General features: G+C 39.8%; 1 protein-coding gene across 7 annotated transcripts in view; it reads left to right on the top strand.

Annotated features, from left to right (window-relative positions):
• Positions 1–18,868, top strand: part of SH3RF1 (SH3 domain containing ring finger 1) — a 178,717-nt gene that overhangs the window by 130,797 nt on the left and 29,052 nt on the right. For 4 of the 7 annotated variants that reach the window (XR_006698372.2, XR_010587070.1, XM_045393046.3 and 1 more), the window contains exons 5-7: positions 4,404–4,706; positions 10,899–11,009; positions 18,465–18,634. Coding sequence is in view for 3 of the 7 variants with exons in the window: in XM_045393046.3 (XP_045248981.2) it covers positions 4,404–4,706; positions 10,899–11,009; positions 18,465–18,634 (584 nt within the window). In the remaining 4 variants the exon portion in view is untranslated. The remainder of the gene's footprint in view (positions 1–4,403; positions 4,707–10,898; positions 11,010–18,464; positions 18,635–18,868) is intronic. The other 3 variants (XR_012435211.1, XR_012435210.1, XM_045393047.2) reach the window with 1 other exon arrangement.

The raw sequence follows: 18,868 nt of genomic DNA, 5'->3' as shown, positions 1-18,868 counted from the left end.
AAATACACTAACACTATTGATAGCTGATGAGCTTTAAAAAAGAAAAGAAAAGAAAAGAAAAAACAAAACCTCAAAAAAATCTCATAATGTTTTAAGAAAGTTTACAAATTTGTGTTGGGCTACATGTAGAGGACCGTGGGTTGGACAAGCTTGCTGTAGTGGGTTGTGAATTAAAATAATTACTTCTCAGATCTACTGTTTGTATCCTGTAGTGCTCAGAAGCTACAGACTGATTCATCTGTAAAACTTCCTATAAAATAGTAACTATTCAACTAGTTCTCATTAAAAAATTTTTTCTCTTTAAAAAATTTTAAGTCCCGCCTTTTAAAAAAAGACTATATTCTCTCTAGCAAAGAGGGCAACTATACACAAAAAAGTTTAATATTTCTTAACCTGCCTTGTTGTTATTATTGATATTATTTTTGTCAGTATATCATCTCATATTTATTTATGCTTCTGATAACTCTCAAAAATGCATTCTTTCTACATTTTAGACTTTTCTCCAAAAAGAGGCATAAGAATTTTAAGAGTAATAAATATTTTAGAGTCCCTGCTTTTATCTCCAGTATACTGAAGTTTACCTTATATCCAACCTAAGTCTTATCAAAGCTACTTACCAAATGCTTGGAATAAGGTATTTTAGGATACAAATTTATTTTGCAGGTGATGAGTGCACTCCTAACATTAAAGGTCATGGTTAGATAAATGTCACAGAAAGCTCACACTACTGAGCTCAAACATTCATACATGAATTTTATCAAAATTCTATTAAAAGCTATCAGATTCTTGGTTTCCTGTTGTTACCAAAGGTTGTTATACTTACAGCAAAAGCTGCTTTATGTTTCTGCCTGATTTACTTAATGCCTCTACCAAATAGCCTTTAATGATTTTCTCTGGAACCGATACAGGAAGCAAGGAGCAGTGTTTTTTAATACTAATATATGCAGCTTCAGAAGAAATCTCAAGTAATTTTAAAGTATGACAACATCTTGCTAACAAATATTACTGTCCACGCATAAAAATCAAATGCAGAAAAAATATGCTAGGCTGTTTAGAGGAATAGAAATGAAATGGAAAAATGAAACTTGTCCATTTAAAGTGAGATTATGCATTATACATGTGGAGAGCTAAAAGAGACCTAAAAATCATTTGCTCCAACTTACTTTATAGATGAGGAAGCTGTGAACAATAGAGGTAAAATGGCTCCCTTAAGGCCCCAAAGTTAGGTAATGGCTGTGCTAGGACTAGAACTGTGGTCTTCTACTTGCCAGTTGGCTTGTTATACTGCTCCAGGGTGTGTCTACCTGCATACACATGCTTCTGCATAAATGTTTCTAAGCATCCAACCCTGCGGTCCAGCAGTTCTACTCCTGGATGTGTACCCAATATCTAGATGGGAGCTTATGTCCACCAGAAGACACATACTAGATTATTCACAGCAGCATTGTTCTTACTAGCCACCGTCTATTGGAAGGAAGGAAGGCAGGAAAGGAGGAAAGAAAACCCACATGTTAATCAGCAGTAGAACGGATAGATAAATTATAGTATATTTACACAATAGAATATTACACAGCAATTTAAAAGAGAGAACTGCTGACTCATGGAGCAATATGGATAAATCTCAAAAAGCATATTGTTGAGCAAAAGTAGCTAGACATAAGAAACTATGGAAAGCACTGTGTTACTTTTATGCCTGTTTGTAAGCTCCTTGAGGGCAGAGACCATTTCTCTGCATTTGTAGATCTTTAGCACCAAGCACATTATTCAGCACATAATTGGTGCTCAGAGTCCAGTCATAGTGGCTCACGCCTGTAATCCCAGCACTTTGAGAGGTTGAGACGGGAGGATCGCTTGAGCCCAGAAGTTCGACACCAGCTAGACATCATAATGAGACCTCATCGCTATTAAAATTAGCTGGGTGTGGTGTTACATACCTATAGTCCCAGCTATTCAGGAGGTTGAGACAAGAGGATCGCTCGAGCCCAGGAGTTCAAGGCTGCACTGAGCAATGAATGTGCCACTGTACTTCAGCCAGGGCAACAGAGTGAGACCTTTCCCCCCAATCCCCCCACCAAATAGATGCTCAGTGTGTATTTATTTTAATGGAGAATATATGATACGAAGAAAGACACAAAGGAAGCACCCAGTATTGTTCTGTTGAGAAAGCAGCAGGAAATATCGGGAACAATATTTTAATCCTCAGATGTTTATACCAGAGCACAGCATATGGAAACCTGAAATACTAACACAACGTTGACTCTATAACTGACACTTGGCCAGCCAAGTATGACCATGACGAGATTATAGTAATTTTTCAGAACCTTTCAAAGCAGGCACCACTAATGGAGCCTATTGTTTGACCCCAGAATTAATCTAAACATAAGAAATAGATGTGATAGTTTCCTCTATTCATATTTTTGGCCTCAATGAGAAGAAAGTCTTCTTAACTCCCTCCCCTACTTCTTACTCACTGGTACAGGAGTGCTGAGTTGATCAGTCAGATTCCAGCACACTGATTAGGTTTGTGCCTTCAAAGATTTGTTTCTAGGTGTCTAAATAAACGTCTGGTTGAAGAAGACATTCTCTGGCTCCTTTTTCTCCAGCATTGCCAGGTGCGCTGGCCTTTCATTTCATGAGGGTGTTGTGTTTGGGATGGAGGAGATGAAGTAGCTTTTCAATCTGCTTTGTTTCCAGGCTCCTTACACCCAGCCTGTGCAGGAAAGAGGACCCTACCCGTCCATGGTTCATTGCAGTTTATTAGAGCTCTACAGTGAGGTTTGGGCCACCCCCACCGTAGTATAAAACTTTACTTTGCTTCATTTGGGCTTTTTATTCTCAAGGTGGAATAGCTAGACCAATAAGGGATTTGTAAATTCTGGATCTCCTGGCCAGTTGCCATGAAAATGCTTTTAATAGGGCCACCCTTTACTGGCACCTCATTTTCATCCCTGAACACACACCACAAGAAGTCTTTATGATCCTTTCTCCCACCATTGGTGCTTCAGGCATCGACAGGTGTTATTCTGGCATTACTGCCTATTGTTTCCGAAAGATTATCGTGGAGAAACTTCTTAAAGTCTGAAGAAGAGATATGGTCATGTTTGATAAAGATTTATCTTACTAATTATAGATTAGACAAGCCACCTGAATTTGAGTCCCCAAGGAGGCTTAGGAACAAATTGTCAGTCAATTTGCAATCATCTATAGAAGCAGTGACTGCTGATCTCCAACTAACACAGCTTTGTGAGGAACCAGTTGTTCCAAAGCAAGTTCATTTCATAAAATATTGACTGACAGGGTTTCCATTCTTGTAGTAGGGTGGCCTTATCAACAGAATGAGAAGACATAGCCTGAACAATTTAGATGGGACAAATAGGACATGATATTATTTTATATAAAGACATTTGTGAAGTGCCCAATGTGTAATGCTGAGATGAAAAAAATCACTGTTTTCCTTAATATTATATTTAAGTTACCTTTTAAAAGTTTATTATTGTGCATCTCAATTTTTTTTTTGAGAGATTAAGCTATGTTTCCCATTACTGTACTATCTAGGTAAGTTATATGCTGCTTATTGTCCTTGAAGCTTTCCGGAAATGTTTTATTTTGCCCTAGGGAAAACAAAAGGCTTGTGTTCTTTCCTTTCTTGCTGATAATATCAGTGGAGTGCACAGATTTTGACCCCTGGTACTCTTAATTTACACTGGGGCTTTTCAGATAGATGAAGTTAGCTTGCCAACAGGACTTGAATTTCATGTCTTACCCTGTTATGGTTTAAAGTGTGTGCACATAGGATGATAGCTGATACAATGATGTAACAAAAAACATGTTAAGAATTTCTGCCAGATTTTTGTGATGTTCTCCTAGAATACAGAAAGAAAGGCAGGAGGTGAATATACATGGAGGTACATGAGTTCATTTGGAATGGTTTTATTCTTTGTCTTCTTGCTCATTTTTACCAAACCCAAAAGTTGCCCCTTCGTTGTTCAGTTGTGCTTTGAGCAAATACCCAACCATTATTATGCAACAGGGTGTTCAGTCAGACAAATACACCTCTTTGATTGCTCTTCTGAAAATTTCACAGTGAGCTGAAATAAATTTTCATTTGTTATTGGCAAGTTTTAAAATCAGCCATTATGGAAATTCTTAATAAAATTGTCTTTTACTCTTTCAGTCTTGCAGTGGAATTGTTTATTCTTGATTTAATATCTACCTGTGATATAGATACGATGAAGTCCCAATATTGAGAGAAAAGATACCTCACATGGGAAAAACAAACACTGTATAGGCAAACTTTAAAGTAGTGACTTTAAATTTTGGGTGAAATCATGTTGAAAATAAACCTCAGGGAATTCTTGGGAATTGTTTAACTTCTTGGGTTGGTTTGTTGGTTGCTTTTGCAGTTTAACTCGGCTGCTAAGCAGCTGATAGAATGGGATAAGCCTCCTGTGCCAGGAGTTGATGCTGGAGAATGTTCCTCGGCGGCAGCCCAGAGCAGCACTGCCCCAAAGCACTCCGACACCAAGAAGAACACCAAAAAGCGGCACTCCTTCACTTCCCTCACTATGGCCAACAAGTCCTCCCAGGCATCCCAGAACCGCCACTCCATGGAGATCAGCCCCCCTGTCCTCATCAGCTCCAGCAACCCCACTGCTGCTGCACGGATCAGCGAGCTGTCTGGCCTCTCCTGCAGTGCCCCTTCTCAGGTAAATCCTCAAACAAGGGTTATATAAAAAGAGCTCACCCACAAAAGGATCAACTCACAAACATGTTTGTTCACTAGCTGACAAACATTACTTATTTTGAACTTCTGAAGATAGTAGCTTTTTTGGGAAGCAAAACCTGTCTTCATTTTGTAGGTGGAAAAATGGAGAAGGCAAAGCTAACTTGAGTGTATCAACCCAGAACTAACTACTCCATCATTTTCAAAGGGAAGATCAGAACTTACAAGATGAGTTAAATAGTACTTACCAGTTTCACCAAGCAAGCACTCAGCCTTAGAGAACTTTCTCACAGTACTTTTTTGGGAGATCTTGCCAACTAAAACTTCATCTCCACCCAGATTTAAGATGCCGTGGTCCAAACTTGTAACGTTTGTAGTTACTTGTATCTATGTAACTTAACTTAATATTTAGGCTTCCCAGAATTATAGAGAAAAAAGAGCAAGGACAGAAAGAAGCATTTAATTTAAATTAGAAATCGACCTCACATTTTTTAAGCTCATTAGTTCATTACGACTTTGGACTGGTATGTAAAAAATAGCCATGCATTATTCTTAGGTTTATAAGAATACACGGGATGACGGGGCATTCATTAATTCATTTGGCAAACATTTATTGAGCACTTTACTATTGGACCCTTCTAGGCACTGTGTATACCATGGTATATAAAATATAGCAATTTGCTGTGTTAGGCTTTAATTCTGCACTACAAAAAGGGCCTAATTATAACCCTGCCCAAGCCACAGGGCTGCTGTCATTATCCACCTAGGTGATGGCTGTATTTTCCTCAACTTAAAGGTCAGAGAACCTAGTTCAAAGCTGTCTGTCACAAGCAGAAGAAATTTCTTTCAAGTCTCATGTTTCATCTTGAAAATTCATGCAGATTTTACATTCTACTCCATCATAAAACTATGGTGTGTTTTTTTTTTTCTTTAAACATTAAAATGAAATTATGTCCCCTTAAAGAAAAAGAAAGAAATACACAGTTCTGGTCCTTAAAAAGTTTACATTCTAGTAAGTGCCTGTTTTGGACCACAGAATGAAAATGTAAAATACAGTTTTTGATATCCCTTGCCATTTTTTTCTCAGCCTCATGCTTGTTTGTTTTTAATAGAGATGGGGTTGTGTTGCCCAGGCTGGTAACAAACTCTTGGCCTCAAGTGAACATCCTACCCCGGCCTCCCAACGTGCTGGGATTACAAGTATGAGCCACAGCCTCAGCCTCATTTATTTGACCCTGCTCCTTTAGATTTATACTGTGTATTTCAAGTTAAATGCATTCACTTTCTGAATGGGATGGTGGGATTGTTGTTTTGTGGCGTTTTTAGGTGGTAGGGCCATGAAACTTTAACTAAGAAATAAAGACAGGCACAACTAGAACATGAGTGCGGTGAAGGCAAGGGTCTTTGTTTTATACACTGATTATATTCTAAATGGCAGACATACAGAAAGCACTCAACATGTATTTGTTGGATGAATGAGTCACTTGAAAAATGGGTAGAGAGGGGAACCATGTCGTTTTACATGTAACTAATCATACCCGTGTGAGAAATAGACATGGAGCATAGATCAGAGTAGGAAGGGCAAAGTGAGGTTAATCCGGAAAGGTTCAGAACTAAAGGTTTTTGAGTAAGGTTCTGAAGGAGGGAGCTAGTGAAGATGGCCACTCACTAAAAGAAAATTGAATCATTTTGATTCTGTGCTTTTTATCTTGGGACCTAGCAACATTTGCACAACGATGTTGTCTTGAAATAAAAGACAAGCTTCTGCTAAGAATAGTGACAGCTCAGAATGGGACTAGCTTTAAAAGAGTGGACAATAATCTTTTGGCATTAGAGAAAATGAAAAGAGAAAAGAAGATAGACTGAGCATGTTCATCTTTTGCAGAGAGCTCAGCATTCAGGTGTGAACATGCCTGACGGTACCACACCAGAGCTGGGAACGAAGGCTATAAAAGTAGAGCTATTTTTGTTTTGGTTCAAGTAGCTTAGGAAACAAGGCTCTTTCTGTGTTCCGTTGGAAGTTTCCCCTCCAACCATTCCACCCCTCCTTCCATATTCCAGTTCGGTCTGTTTTCAGTGGCAGAGTGTTGCCTCAGGGAGAAGTTATTCTAGAAGAGGCTGGGAGGTGTTTGAAGTGCTGCCTGGTTTCTCCAGCCATGGTTTATAGAAAACACTACTTATCTAGGGCATTGTGTACATTGGAGGGAACCCCAGTCCCCAATAGAGCATTGAGCATGTGTAGCATTTGTGACGTGCAAAAACTCTTCCAATCATGGAGATCAGTGCATATGGGGAAATGGCTCATGTAAGACCGTTTAAAACAGGACTCTCGTTTTCGCCTGCCCAGCACAGGGCCTGGCTGTAGATTTCACTGAGGCCCATTGCTGAATCTGTCCCCTGCTATTGACCTGATTGCTGTCTTCCTTTTCCTTATACATGTTAACCTTTGCCTGCAATTTCCTTTCCTTTCCTTTTTTTTTTTTTGAGATGGAGTCTCACTTTCTCACCAAGGCTAGAGTGCAGTGGCACTGTGTCTGCTCACTGCAACCTCCATCTCCTGGATTCAAGCAATTCTCCTGCCTCAGCCTCCCGAGGAGCTGGGATTACAGGCACCACCACCACACCCGGCTAGTTTTTATATTTTTAGTAGAGATGGGGTTTCACCATGTTGGCCAGGCTGGTCTTGAACTCCTGACTTCAGGTGGTCCACCTACCTCGGCCTCCCAAAGTGCTGGGATTACCGGCATGAGCCACCGCACACGGCCTCTTTTTTTTTCTTTTTTTGAGATGGAGTTTGGCTGTTGTCACCCAGGCTGGAGTACAATGGCACAATCTTGGCTCACTGCAACCTTTGCCTCCCAGTTTCAAGCGATTCTCCTGCCTCGGCCTCCCGAGTAGCTGAGATTAAAGGTGTGTGCCACCACACCTGGCTAGTTTTTGTAATTTTTTAGTATAGTTAGGATTAAATTTGGTTGGGTATATTAGAAAATTGAAAGTAAGGGGCTTAAAAATGTTAGTATTCATTTTTATCTCATCCCATTGAGATCTAGATACAGGCATTTGGGTGCTGGTGTGATAGCACCAGAGTTATCAGGGACCTCGGCACCTTCCAGCTCATGTGTACACCATGTGAGTGGGTCCTTAGGCCTTTGTTTCTATATGGCAATTAGAGATGTCACTGTCACGTCCAAATTGCTGGCAGCAGGAAGGTGAAAGGGACAAGAAGGGAGCCAAAGGGCTTGCTTGCTATTGTATTTAGTGACTATTGAGTGATGGCTGAACTTTCAAATACATAAATTGGAAGCTTACTTATAGGCAGTGCTTTCCAGGTGGGTTGCCAGATCAGATAGATGTTCATGAGTGTCCGTGACTGAAATGTGTAAAAGCACATGATGGTGCAAGCAGCCAAGATGTTTTGTCTTCTCCTCTGACCACACTTAGCATATTTTTTGGCCTCCAGAGGAGTGATTCATAATATTCAGTGTTTCTATGGCATCTTTGTGTTCAGTGCCTCAGGGAAAGCAAGAAGCCCTCACCCCAAACTCCTTTTTGCTTACCCCAACTCTTCCCTCCCTTACTTAGCCTTTCTTGTAGAGGAGACAACTAAGTTTTGCAGTTCCATGAGGAAAGGGTAAGCCCAGCAGAAACTCAGGTTGTCCTTACTCAGGGCATTTATTCTAGACATGCTCACCCTTCACTGGTTTGCTTCTACTTCTTGTCCTTCTGCGTTTAGGCATTCTTTGGTGACTTTGTCTCTTCCTTTACTGCAGTGCTAGGAAAGCCCTCTATTGAAGGGGTACTTGCAGGATTCTGCATGTCAGTGCTTCCCCGAAGTGCCTGTGATGGCAGAGACCTTAGGTTACCTCTGCTCCAGCTGCTCACAGGGGTCTAGAGACATGAAGGGACTTATCCCAAAACCATAAGGTCATTAACAGCTAATTATTCTGTCTCCCACTCTGGGCTTGTAGAGAAACATCAATCAATAATATATTTCTCAGATATGTATAGGGTATATGTATTTTGGTAAGTTTTTTTTCTGCTCCAAGGGGTTCCTTGATAATAATGTCTGTTACCAGTGGAGGGTGTCCATGTACTTGGCGTTTGGAACAAAGAATTGGACAAAACACACAAAACAAGGAAAGAATGAAGCAACAAAAGCAGAGATTTGTTAAAAATGAAAGTACACGCCAGTGTGGGAGCGGCCCGAGCAGCTGCTCAAGGGCCCTGGATACAGAAGCTTCTCAGGCCCAAATACTCCCTAGAGGTTTCCCATTGGCCACTTGGTATTCACCACATGTAAATGAAGTGGTGGCCCACAATCAGTAGTTGGGGAAAGCAACCAATCAGAGGCTAAAGTGAAGTTAACAGAGTTGCACTTCTATCCAAATGGAGACTTGGCCCGCAATCAGTGGTTGAGGACAGCAACCAATCAGAGGCTGAAGTGAAGTTACAAGGTTACACTCCTATGCAAATGGCTGATTGGTTACAAAAAGCAACCAGTCAAAGGTACTTTCAATTTCCCATCCACAGTTCAGAAAAGGTTTGCAAAGTAGCGTTTGGTCCATTTGTTACTTAGGCTTGGAAAGTTAGGGTTTTCTTTTCAGTTTAGTTATGGGAAGTCAGTGTGAAGCAGCCTTAGGTTCCCTGCCGTCACACCCTATTCTCCTGCCTCATGTCCACTTTGAAGTGAGCTTCATTGTATCTTAGAAGAAAGGTGACCTCTTATGTGTGGTGCCAATTTGCAAATGTCCTTGGAGTGTGTATACAGAGTTATTGGATACAATAGCAAAAGGTCATTTGGCTTTATCCTAGAAGGGAAAACCAGTGTGCTTCCCATTAGAAATAGGTTGGAGATAGACTTTGGTTCACAGGAAAAATAGAAAATGAGAGTTTGGAGTTCAAGACCATCCTGCTCAACATAGTGAGACCCTGTCTACACAAAAAATAAGGAGAAGAAGAAAAGAAGGAAACTGAGGGTTTGGGGAGAAAGTCTTATTAGTGCCACCTCCTGGATCTACTTAGTTTCAAACTTTAGGTTCAATCAATATATAGACTAATAGACACAGATGAATTTTAAAAGATTGCAGAGTCATGTATAGCATAGATATATTTGTGAAAATAAATTACATGCCGTGATACTGATTATCCCTGGCTTTGGTAGGACCTACCCCCATGGGAAACTGAAAGTTTCCATTAGGTCCTTTGGGAACTAATCTCAGAGCTCTTGTTTGTCCTGATAATCTTTTTCTTAATGTATGGGAACTGAGAAAACTGTGTTTGGGATTACATTTTTATTATAAAACCTAGCATTTTGGGTGGGTTATTGTTTCCTTAGGGAAGCAAGTACCAGCCAATCACATTGCTTCTATTCACACTGGAGGGAGAAAACACTCCCATTTGTGCGGGAACCCATCCCCCTACTTCTGTAGCTTCTAGAAACACCACTGCATTCTGCAGTTGGACCTGCTATGCAACCTGAGTGAAATTGATCGAGTGACTTAACACAGGCAATGAAATGACCTAAATAACTCAATTTCTTTCTAGTAAATTAATCTTGGGTTGTATCATGGATAAGACACCTTTGAATACAACTAATTTGGCTTGACATTGTTCCTTTAAAGATTTTATAAGTGATTACCCGCTCTAAGCATGTCTAGGCAGCTGCATTTTAATTATGCATCCTCACCAAACGGTAGAAGTCATGAAAAGTGATCCTGAAAATAGCAAAATACCTGAAGAATTGCACGTAGATTTAACGTATTGATAGACAGGTGAGTGTTCAGCCACTCCTCACTTTAACAGGCTCTTCAGGGAAATTGTTAGGAGGCTGGCTGAGCATCAGGCTGACCATTGGAAGGCCAGTTTGATTCATGGTGGCATAAAAACTGAGGCAATGTGTTATCGTGAAAGCCAACGGCAGTTGAATTCTGTAGGTAAGACACTGTTGTGACCAGTATTTATCACATCACTCCCCAGCATCTAGTAAAAGGCCTGGTTCAGATTAGGTAACTGGTAAATTTGGGTTGAGCAAGCTAAAAGGGATTCTACCTTCCCCATATAACAGAAAGTACAGATTTTTTTTTTTAACTGTGACTTGCCTTTCTAAGGTTTAGCCAGTATATTCTGTTGTATCAAACATAGTCTTCTTTTTAATAAACTTTTCTTTTCTCGGCAGGTTCATATAAGTACCACCGGGTTAATTGTGACCCCACCCCCAAGCAGCCCAGTGACAACTGGCCCCTCGTTTACTTTCCCATCAGATGTTCCCTACCAAGCTGCCCTTGGAGTGAGTATAGTTTCTCCCATTTTTGTTTCTCTTTTAGGTACTTAGTGATGTTAATCTGGCACACTCCACCTCCTAACACCTGCAGTGTATGTTCCTACTTGTTAGGTGAGGTGGGTCTCTATCTTTCATCTATTATCTCTGTTAATCTTAACAAAACATTAGAAAGTCCCTTGCCTGCATCCTGCAAAATTTTTAACAAGGAGGATCAGTAGCCTGAACCTGTTAGAAGAACCCAAAAATACATTTAATTTTCATTAAAGTTCAACCTGATTTTCTAAAGCTTAACCTTTATTTCTTTTGAGTTTCTAGATCCTGCTTATTTCTTATAAAGACATATTTATGGAAATACTAAGGAAACAGATCCTGAAAGTGAATGGTTTATTTTGAGTCACATGACAGATCGATACCAAATCTCTACATTAAGGATTCATTCTTTAATTTCTTGTCTTGTAGCCACATTGTCTGTAGCTGTGGCTACCTAAAGGCACCTGCAGTCTTGGAAGCCTCCCTTAGATTACGTTGATTTCCCTTCTGAAAACATAACCTCCTACAGATAGAGTCTAAACGGCTAATTGCTTAAAAACATCCAAATGGGAAAATAATAGGGAGAATTAGGGTAGCCAGGACATACAGATACAAAGAAGAGGGTCACTCTGGAAAGAAAATTAAAAGGAAAACAAGAGGCAAATGCAGCCTTTGGTAGTAGAGAAAGACTGTTGTTTAAGACCTTGTTTCCTAAATTGTTAAGCAAGGAACTAGCAGTCGTGAGACATCTCTCATCTAAGCCACGACTTTGGCTTATATTTTCTATTTGCTCCAGTGTTGAGTTGAATTACAATAGAAAAGGTCATTAAATTAGATTGCCCTAGTACGTAGACCATTGCATCACCTTGCCTGCCGACAGTCATAAGTTGTGCTGTTGCAGAGAGCACCATCGGTGTGTCCCGATGATGGGGGTACAGGCCTGCGGTGAAACAGGGTTTGAAGCCCAGCTCCACCATTTATTTGTTACATGACCATGAAAAAGGTGCTCTGCCTCTTTAAGCCTCAGTATCCCTAGCTGTAAAATAAGTATCTACTTCACAGAGTTAGATCATCGAAAGGGATGACCATTACTGATCTCCTTTTTGGCCTCTGTTGAGGGCTGTGGCAAGTTGGGCCTGGTTCACTTTGTTACAATTTTCTTTGCTGTCTGTACCAGGAATAGGGAGGCTTCTAGGCAGCTGGTTTGTTTTTGGGTTGTGGATTTTATACATGTTGTAAAGATTTTATTTCCCTCTGCTAGAGTGCTTAGAGCCAGATTTGTAGCCCCTCCAGCAAGGACTCCACAACATAATTAGTCAAAATGTTGGCTCCGGCTAGTTTTATTGTTCTCATTTTCCATTTGCCTTGTTTTTCCTATTTCTTATTTATTTTGTCGTGATACATCTATAAATAATTGAAAACTGATTTAGAAACAAGGTGGGATATAAATAAATGTAGAGTTATTACCTAGCTTGACTTAGGCTTTTGAAAACTTTTTGGATTTAAGCATGTTCTTGTATTTAAATGGAAGTTAATAATGTTGTAGCTAGAGGTTAAAGGTGTTTTTTGTTTGTTTCTTTATTTTTGTTTTTAATGTTTCCTGAACAATTATAACTTTCTTGATAGTACAACTGCTTGGCAAAGGAAAAGATGCCTGGATTCATCTGGGGACAAGATGAATTTCAGTTAACTTTTAGTGAAATGTGGTTTCCCTGAGATTCTATTAGCCCTGGATATTTGACCAGAGCCAAGTTTCTTAACCATCATGACCTCTCATCTCCAGGGTAGACTCTCTCCTCTCCTTCCCACTCACGGTCCATGTACACAATGAGTTGGTGTTTTCATTTCCAGATGACTGCCTTGCATAGTAAAATTCTAACTTGATTTCTTAAGGGGGAAAAAAAAAAGACTTACTTTTCAGATAATAGAAAATTTAGTTATAGGTTAAGTGTCTCAAATCTGAAATCCAAAATGCTCCAAAATCTGAAACATTTTGAGCGCAAACATGCAGCTCAAAGGAAGGGTTCATTGGAGCATTTCGGATTTCAGATTTTTGGATTTGGGATGCTTAACTGGTGAAGTAAATACTTTAAAATCTAAAAAAATTCAAAATCCAAATCACTTCTGGTCACAAGCATTTACATAAGGGATATTCAGCCTGGAGTGAGAAAAGACATAAGGCTGGCTGAATTTCAGCCCTTGTGGGCTGAAAATTATACAACGTAGTAAATGGCCAGTTGCTCTTAGCTGGAGACTTACTCTGGGGCAAATCAATCAGACAGGTCACAAGAGAGCATAGATGTACAAAAATTAATTTACATTCAACCATTTTATTTTAGGATTATATAAGAAAACCTTCATGTTAAGCAAGAGGAAGGTTGATTAAACAATATGTCTACTGTGCCAATTTCATTTAATGAAAAACTAATTATAAACAAACCTGTCTGTCATCCCAGGAGATGTCTAGATCTCAGAGTCCCTGGAAGGTTGGCAGAAATGTTTTAGATTTAATATGTCAGGTTTAAGTGGAAAATCTCAGTAGCATGCGCCCTCTCCATCTTATATTAATTGTGTCAAGCATTCTATTTAAAATTTGAAATGGTTCCGAAGACTGTGAGTACTATCACAGCAATGGCACACAGCTTGGTGGAAAAGAAGGCAGGCTTTTCTTGGTGTAGATTTATAGGTAATAAATGCCACAGTAGAATAAAAAAATGAAAATTATTTCTAATGCTTTTTTTCATGAATTGAAATTTTTAAATCTTTTATGAAGAATAAAGTTATAAACATTGTCCAATACATTTCACACATGTAACAGTTAAAATTTTAAATATCCAACATTATGAGCAATACTAGTATTACGTGTATCTGATTCAGACATCAAACTATTAATAGTAGTTATTTTTTAAAAATCTCTTTGTAGGGGAGGAGATTGAAGATCTTAGTCTCGTGTCTTCTGCATAATGGCAGAAGGACTTTTAAAACAAGTAATGAATAATCCCCGATCCTCTAGACCAGCCAAGAGGTGTTTAGCTGCAGGGTATTATAAGGTAGTCAGGTTGATAAAGGTAAATGCCACTCATGGCCAATCTATAAACAGATTGCACTCCAGATTTTAAAATTTTAGTCTGGGTGTGAAGGCCCATGCCTATAATCCCAGCACTTTGGGAGCCTGAGGCAGGAGGATCACTTTAGGCAAGGAATTCGAGACCAGCATGGGCAACATAGAAAGACCCTGTCTCTACAAAACAAAATTTTTTTTAACTAACTGGGCATGGTAGTGCATGCCTGTAGGCCCAGCTACTCGGGAGGCTGAGGCAGGAGGATTGCTTGAGCCCAGGAGGTCGAGGCTGCAGTGAACCACGATTGTGCCACTGCACTCCAGCCAGGACTAGATGCTGTTCCTAAAAAAAAAGAAAGAAAGAAAGAAAGAAAATAATAACAAATAATAAACAATTTATACACATACACATTTGTATGTGTGTATTTAAACAAAGTTGAATGATGTCAGATTCTCAGAATAGCCAATATGTAGCCATGGTGGAGGCTAAGCAGAACGCATTGGTGGTGGTGGATTCAGGGAATTGGAAGAAGTGGATGAGGCTGCCAACCCTGGTAGTTTGAAAGTTAGAAGTAGAGTCTTTGGAATTGGCAGGAGCTCTAAAAATCAGGATGAAGAGCAGGATATGGTCAGAACTTTGATAGCAGCAACAGGAAAGGATTCTAGCATCTCAAGAACTGAGACCTCTTATTCCATGTCATATTGTTCTAAGAAGGGGATAGAAGCACGTAATGTATTTTCATTCATGAAATGCTCATTGAGGATCTGTTATCTTCTAGCTGCAAAGCTAGGTGCCACCAGTACAAAGAAGGGTGAGACAGTCCCTGACTTCACAATCTCATTAATCATAACAGTAGCTTCTATTTATTGAGCTTCTGCTGTACTCCAGGGCACTGGGAAAGACAGTTTACATAAACTATTTCTAATTATTAACTCCATGTCTCAGGTTGGTATAGTGAAACATAGAGACTTTACGGAATTTACAGTCACCTAACTGGTATAGATATCTCTCTTGTTTCTTGTAGATCAAATGTGAAACAGTAAATTTTTAATTTATGCATATAGATGGTAATGCTGCTGAACTTGGTAACACCGTTGACCAATTTCAACAGGCATCTTCACATGGTAGCTTGAACCATTCCCTCATCAACCAGTATTCATGCATCTGAGTTTAGTACACACAAGGACTATTTAGACATGTTGATATGTAGGGTTGAAATGAGCTGAATAGAAATCAGACATTTAGAAAGAAATAATGGTAGATTGGAGAATATTAATGATATTTGCCCACGGGACACAGAGAGGCTCAATCTATCTTGCCAGTCACTTTTCTACCCTGGGAGGTATGTGAGGGAGATGCACACATAAGGGACAATTAGAAAGGAAATGAACCCTTTATTTTCAATTGAACTTGTGTCCAAAGCTCCAATGCAAAGCACTTTACTGGTAAGCTGGCCTGTAGCCCTTGGCCCAAGCTTGAGACGTACTGGACCATTTCCCCACTCTTTAGCCAGATCCTAAGATCTAATCACTACCTGGGTGGGTTGCATGAAAGGGCAAGCAGAGGGGAGAGTGCCAGAAGGGAGAGGGTTCACACCCATATACTCGAACTTTTCACTCACAGTGTTACTAGCAGTGTGGCCTGCCAGTGTTCTGAAATGCTGCCCACTCAGAGAGAAGACACTTCTTCTCTGGGTGCTCACTCTAGCAAAGGAAGGCAGTCGAGGACTGCCCCAAGAGGCTGAGCCAGCATTGGAATCTATGTGTTTTTGACCCCAAAGGCCGTGCTCCTTCAGTGATGTCTCTTCTTTCAAGATTACTGGGTCAGGAGAAAAGAACCCAGACATGGCAAAATATGACCATTTCCCATTAGCACACCATTCTCAAGTCCTAGTTTTAGTGAGCAGAATATTGTTAACAAAATGTGAATTTTGCATCATTTTCTAGAAGGTCCATAGCTGTTTTTTATACTTGGCCTCTGGTGCCTGGGCTGGCCTGGACTACGAAATAATAAGCAGGACTCCAGGTCACCTCCGGGTGAATGAAAGGCTACGTATGGTTTTACTCTGTGGAAATTTCAGGTCTTGCAGGACAGCAAACCGCCTGAAGCACATTACACAGTGGATTACCTTTTGAACTTCCACATCACCAGATTATTTTGGTTTAGGTTGTTTATAAAGCAACCCACAAAATTTCCTAGTCTGTCACAGCTCTGGAGTCACCAGAACCCTATCATTTTACCAACCCCACAGGGGCAAGCAACATCTAGGAATCTGATTTTAATCAGAGTTTCTTGATCTTCATCTGTGTGCTCACATACACACAAATTTACACATGCAAACATGCATGCACTGGGAAAAGATCTGCCCAATTTTATTAAACCATTTATGTTTCAACCACAGAAAGTGAGAGAAAACTCTTTTCTCTCAGGCAGAACCTTTGGGATCCTTCAGGATATCCTCTTTGATGCCATATCTTAATGTCTAACTCTCACTCTTTGCAAAAGTAATGTGTGTGAAACATTTGCTTAGTGTATTTCATGACAAGAAGTGATTTTACATTTTATTACAAAATTTTATTTATATTACAAAAGATGACATGTTTTTATCAGGTGCATAGATGATTTTTGTCTTTTTCTTTTTAGGTCAAATTAGTACAGCCTCTGTGTTAATAAAGTTAAGCTGTAATAGACGATTTTAATTTCTGTTTGAGCACATGCCGTTAGTTTTCTGCCTTTCCACAGCCACACTGTTTTGAGATTGAGCTTAGAAAGATTTAAATGGAAATCAGTGAAGTGGTAATTTTACAGTTTCTCCGTATATTACTCTATATACAGGGTAGACTGATTATCTCACCTGTCAAACTGCTGATACATTATTATCCATGAACTGTCCGGGTCACATGTGCTGTGACCAGGATTCTCTTCATCTCTGCTTTGTCACAGGATAAATGCTTGCCCTTCTCCTGGTTAAAGGTTTTGGAGGCTCTAAGCCTCAGTACATGCAAATTCCAGAGCTATAACAAATCTTAATGCCGCCATATTTTGAATTGAGAATGTGAGTCACATTTTCATGACGTTCCAACTTTTTAAACTAACCTCTGCCTTCTCCTGGTTTGCACTTTGTAAGTGGCTCTGCACCTCATTTGTTTCTGCACTAAATGTTTTGCAACCACTTTAGCTGCAGTGTGGGAAAAATCTTTGTTGAAAGTCGCTTTAGCAAAAAATTAAACATAATGTGTGGAATAGTTGTATAGTTGTAACATATGTCTAGAAATTTGAAATTTTTTTCCACTCAGTTCATTATGTTTCTGAAACTATGTATATGTATATGAACAGCCAGATGTATTATAGTGAATGGTGATGAAATTAAAATTTTTATTCCAAAAAACAGAAATAAGATGACTGGTATAAGCTATATTTAGAAATCATTGGATCTTTATTTTGTTAATATGCTGATGTATAGAAGCCATTTACACTTAACTAGGTAAATTCTTTAGTCTTCTTAGTTCTCCTTTGATTTAGTTTTTACATCTAGTGGTTCAAACGTTTGGAGAGGACGAGGTAGGGGTTCAGGCAGTCTTTGTGTGCCTGTTTTCCCAGGAGTTTCAGTATACAGACCCTAAAGAATTATCTGGGTTTATAGATCAGAAGGTAACAATTGCTCCATTGATTTTCAAAAGGCATGGAATCCTGTAGGCAGAACCCCATTAGGCTGTGCCCATAAAGGAACCAGCAGCTTTTCACTAGTGTACTTGTTGAAGGTTACCAGGCTTGATAGTACCAAATTTCAAAAGCTGGCAAAGTTAAGAAAAGAATAAGCAAAAGTAGCAACAATGGTCCAGTGACTTCGGCTTACTATTGTTTGGGCTTTTTGTAGACCAAGCATCAAAGGAAATTTTCTTCTAAAGGAATGATTTGAGATATAGTGCAGCTGAATTGTGTGTTGTGTTTAAGTTTCAGATTACAGAAACAATCACAAATTAATTCCTAGCAAGCAGCGTGACATTATAGCTACCCCCCTCAAAAGGCATTTGGATCCTTGTCCAAGTTCATACTTTAAAATGCTATTAATCTTAAAATTACATGCAATTGTTTCATTTTGTTTTTCTTTCCCTCCTCCCAAGGGTGATTACTTACCTGTTTGCTGAAAAGGTTGCTATGGCTTTAAGATTTTAAAGGAGAACAAGAGATGAATTTGTAGAAGCAGGCTTTCATAGCAGTTAGCCTGATGATTCTGCCCTGTGTGGATTCCATTAAAGTCTTGTTCTATGGATTTATGATTCTTTTTCTCTCCCACCTTCCATAGAAAGATGTAAATCAGTATTTTGTTCCCTTTTTTCCCTTTCTCTTTATGTTTTTCCTATACCAGACTTTGAATCCTCCTCTTCCGCCACCCCCTCTCCTGGCTGCCACTGTCCTTGCCTCCACACCACCAGGCGCTGCCGCTGCTGCTGCTGCTGCTGCTGGAATGGGACCAAGGCCCATGGCAGGATCCACTGACCAGATTGCACACTTACGGCCTCAGACTCGCCCCAGTGTGTAAGTGAGGGTGTCGTCTATTACTGCTTATGTGTTCATTTAAAACTAAGTCCAAACCTCAGAGGTCAAGAAGCACCTTTCTGACAGTGAGCTGATGACAGCGTTATGGCTCACCAAGCGGTCTGTGTCCTGCAGACTTCTACCTGGTCATGCATGTGACTAGGGAACTGCTGAGAGAAAATGAGTCTGATACATGAGCTTGCCAGGTAGCTGTCCCACTGGTGAAGAAGGCCT

The sequence above is a fragment of the Macaca fascicularis genome, chromosome 5 (genome assembly GCF_037993035.2).
Source record: "Macaca fascicularis isolate 582-1 chromosome 5, T2T-MFA8v1.1".
NCBI classification, from domain to species: domain Eukaryota; kingdom Metazoa; phylum Chordata; class Mammalia; order Primates; family Cercopithecidae; genus Macaca; species Macaca fascicularis.
Note: the sequence above shows the minus strand (reverse complement) of the source record. Positions and strands in the feature narration are given on the sequence as shown.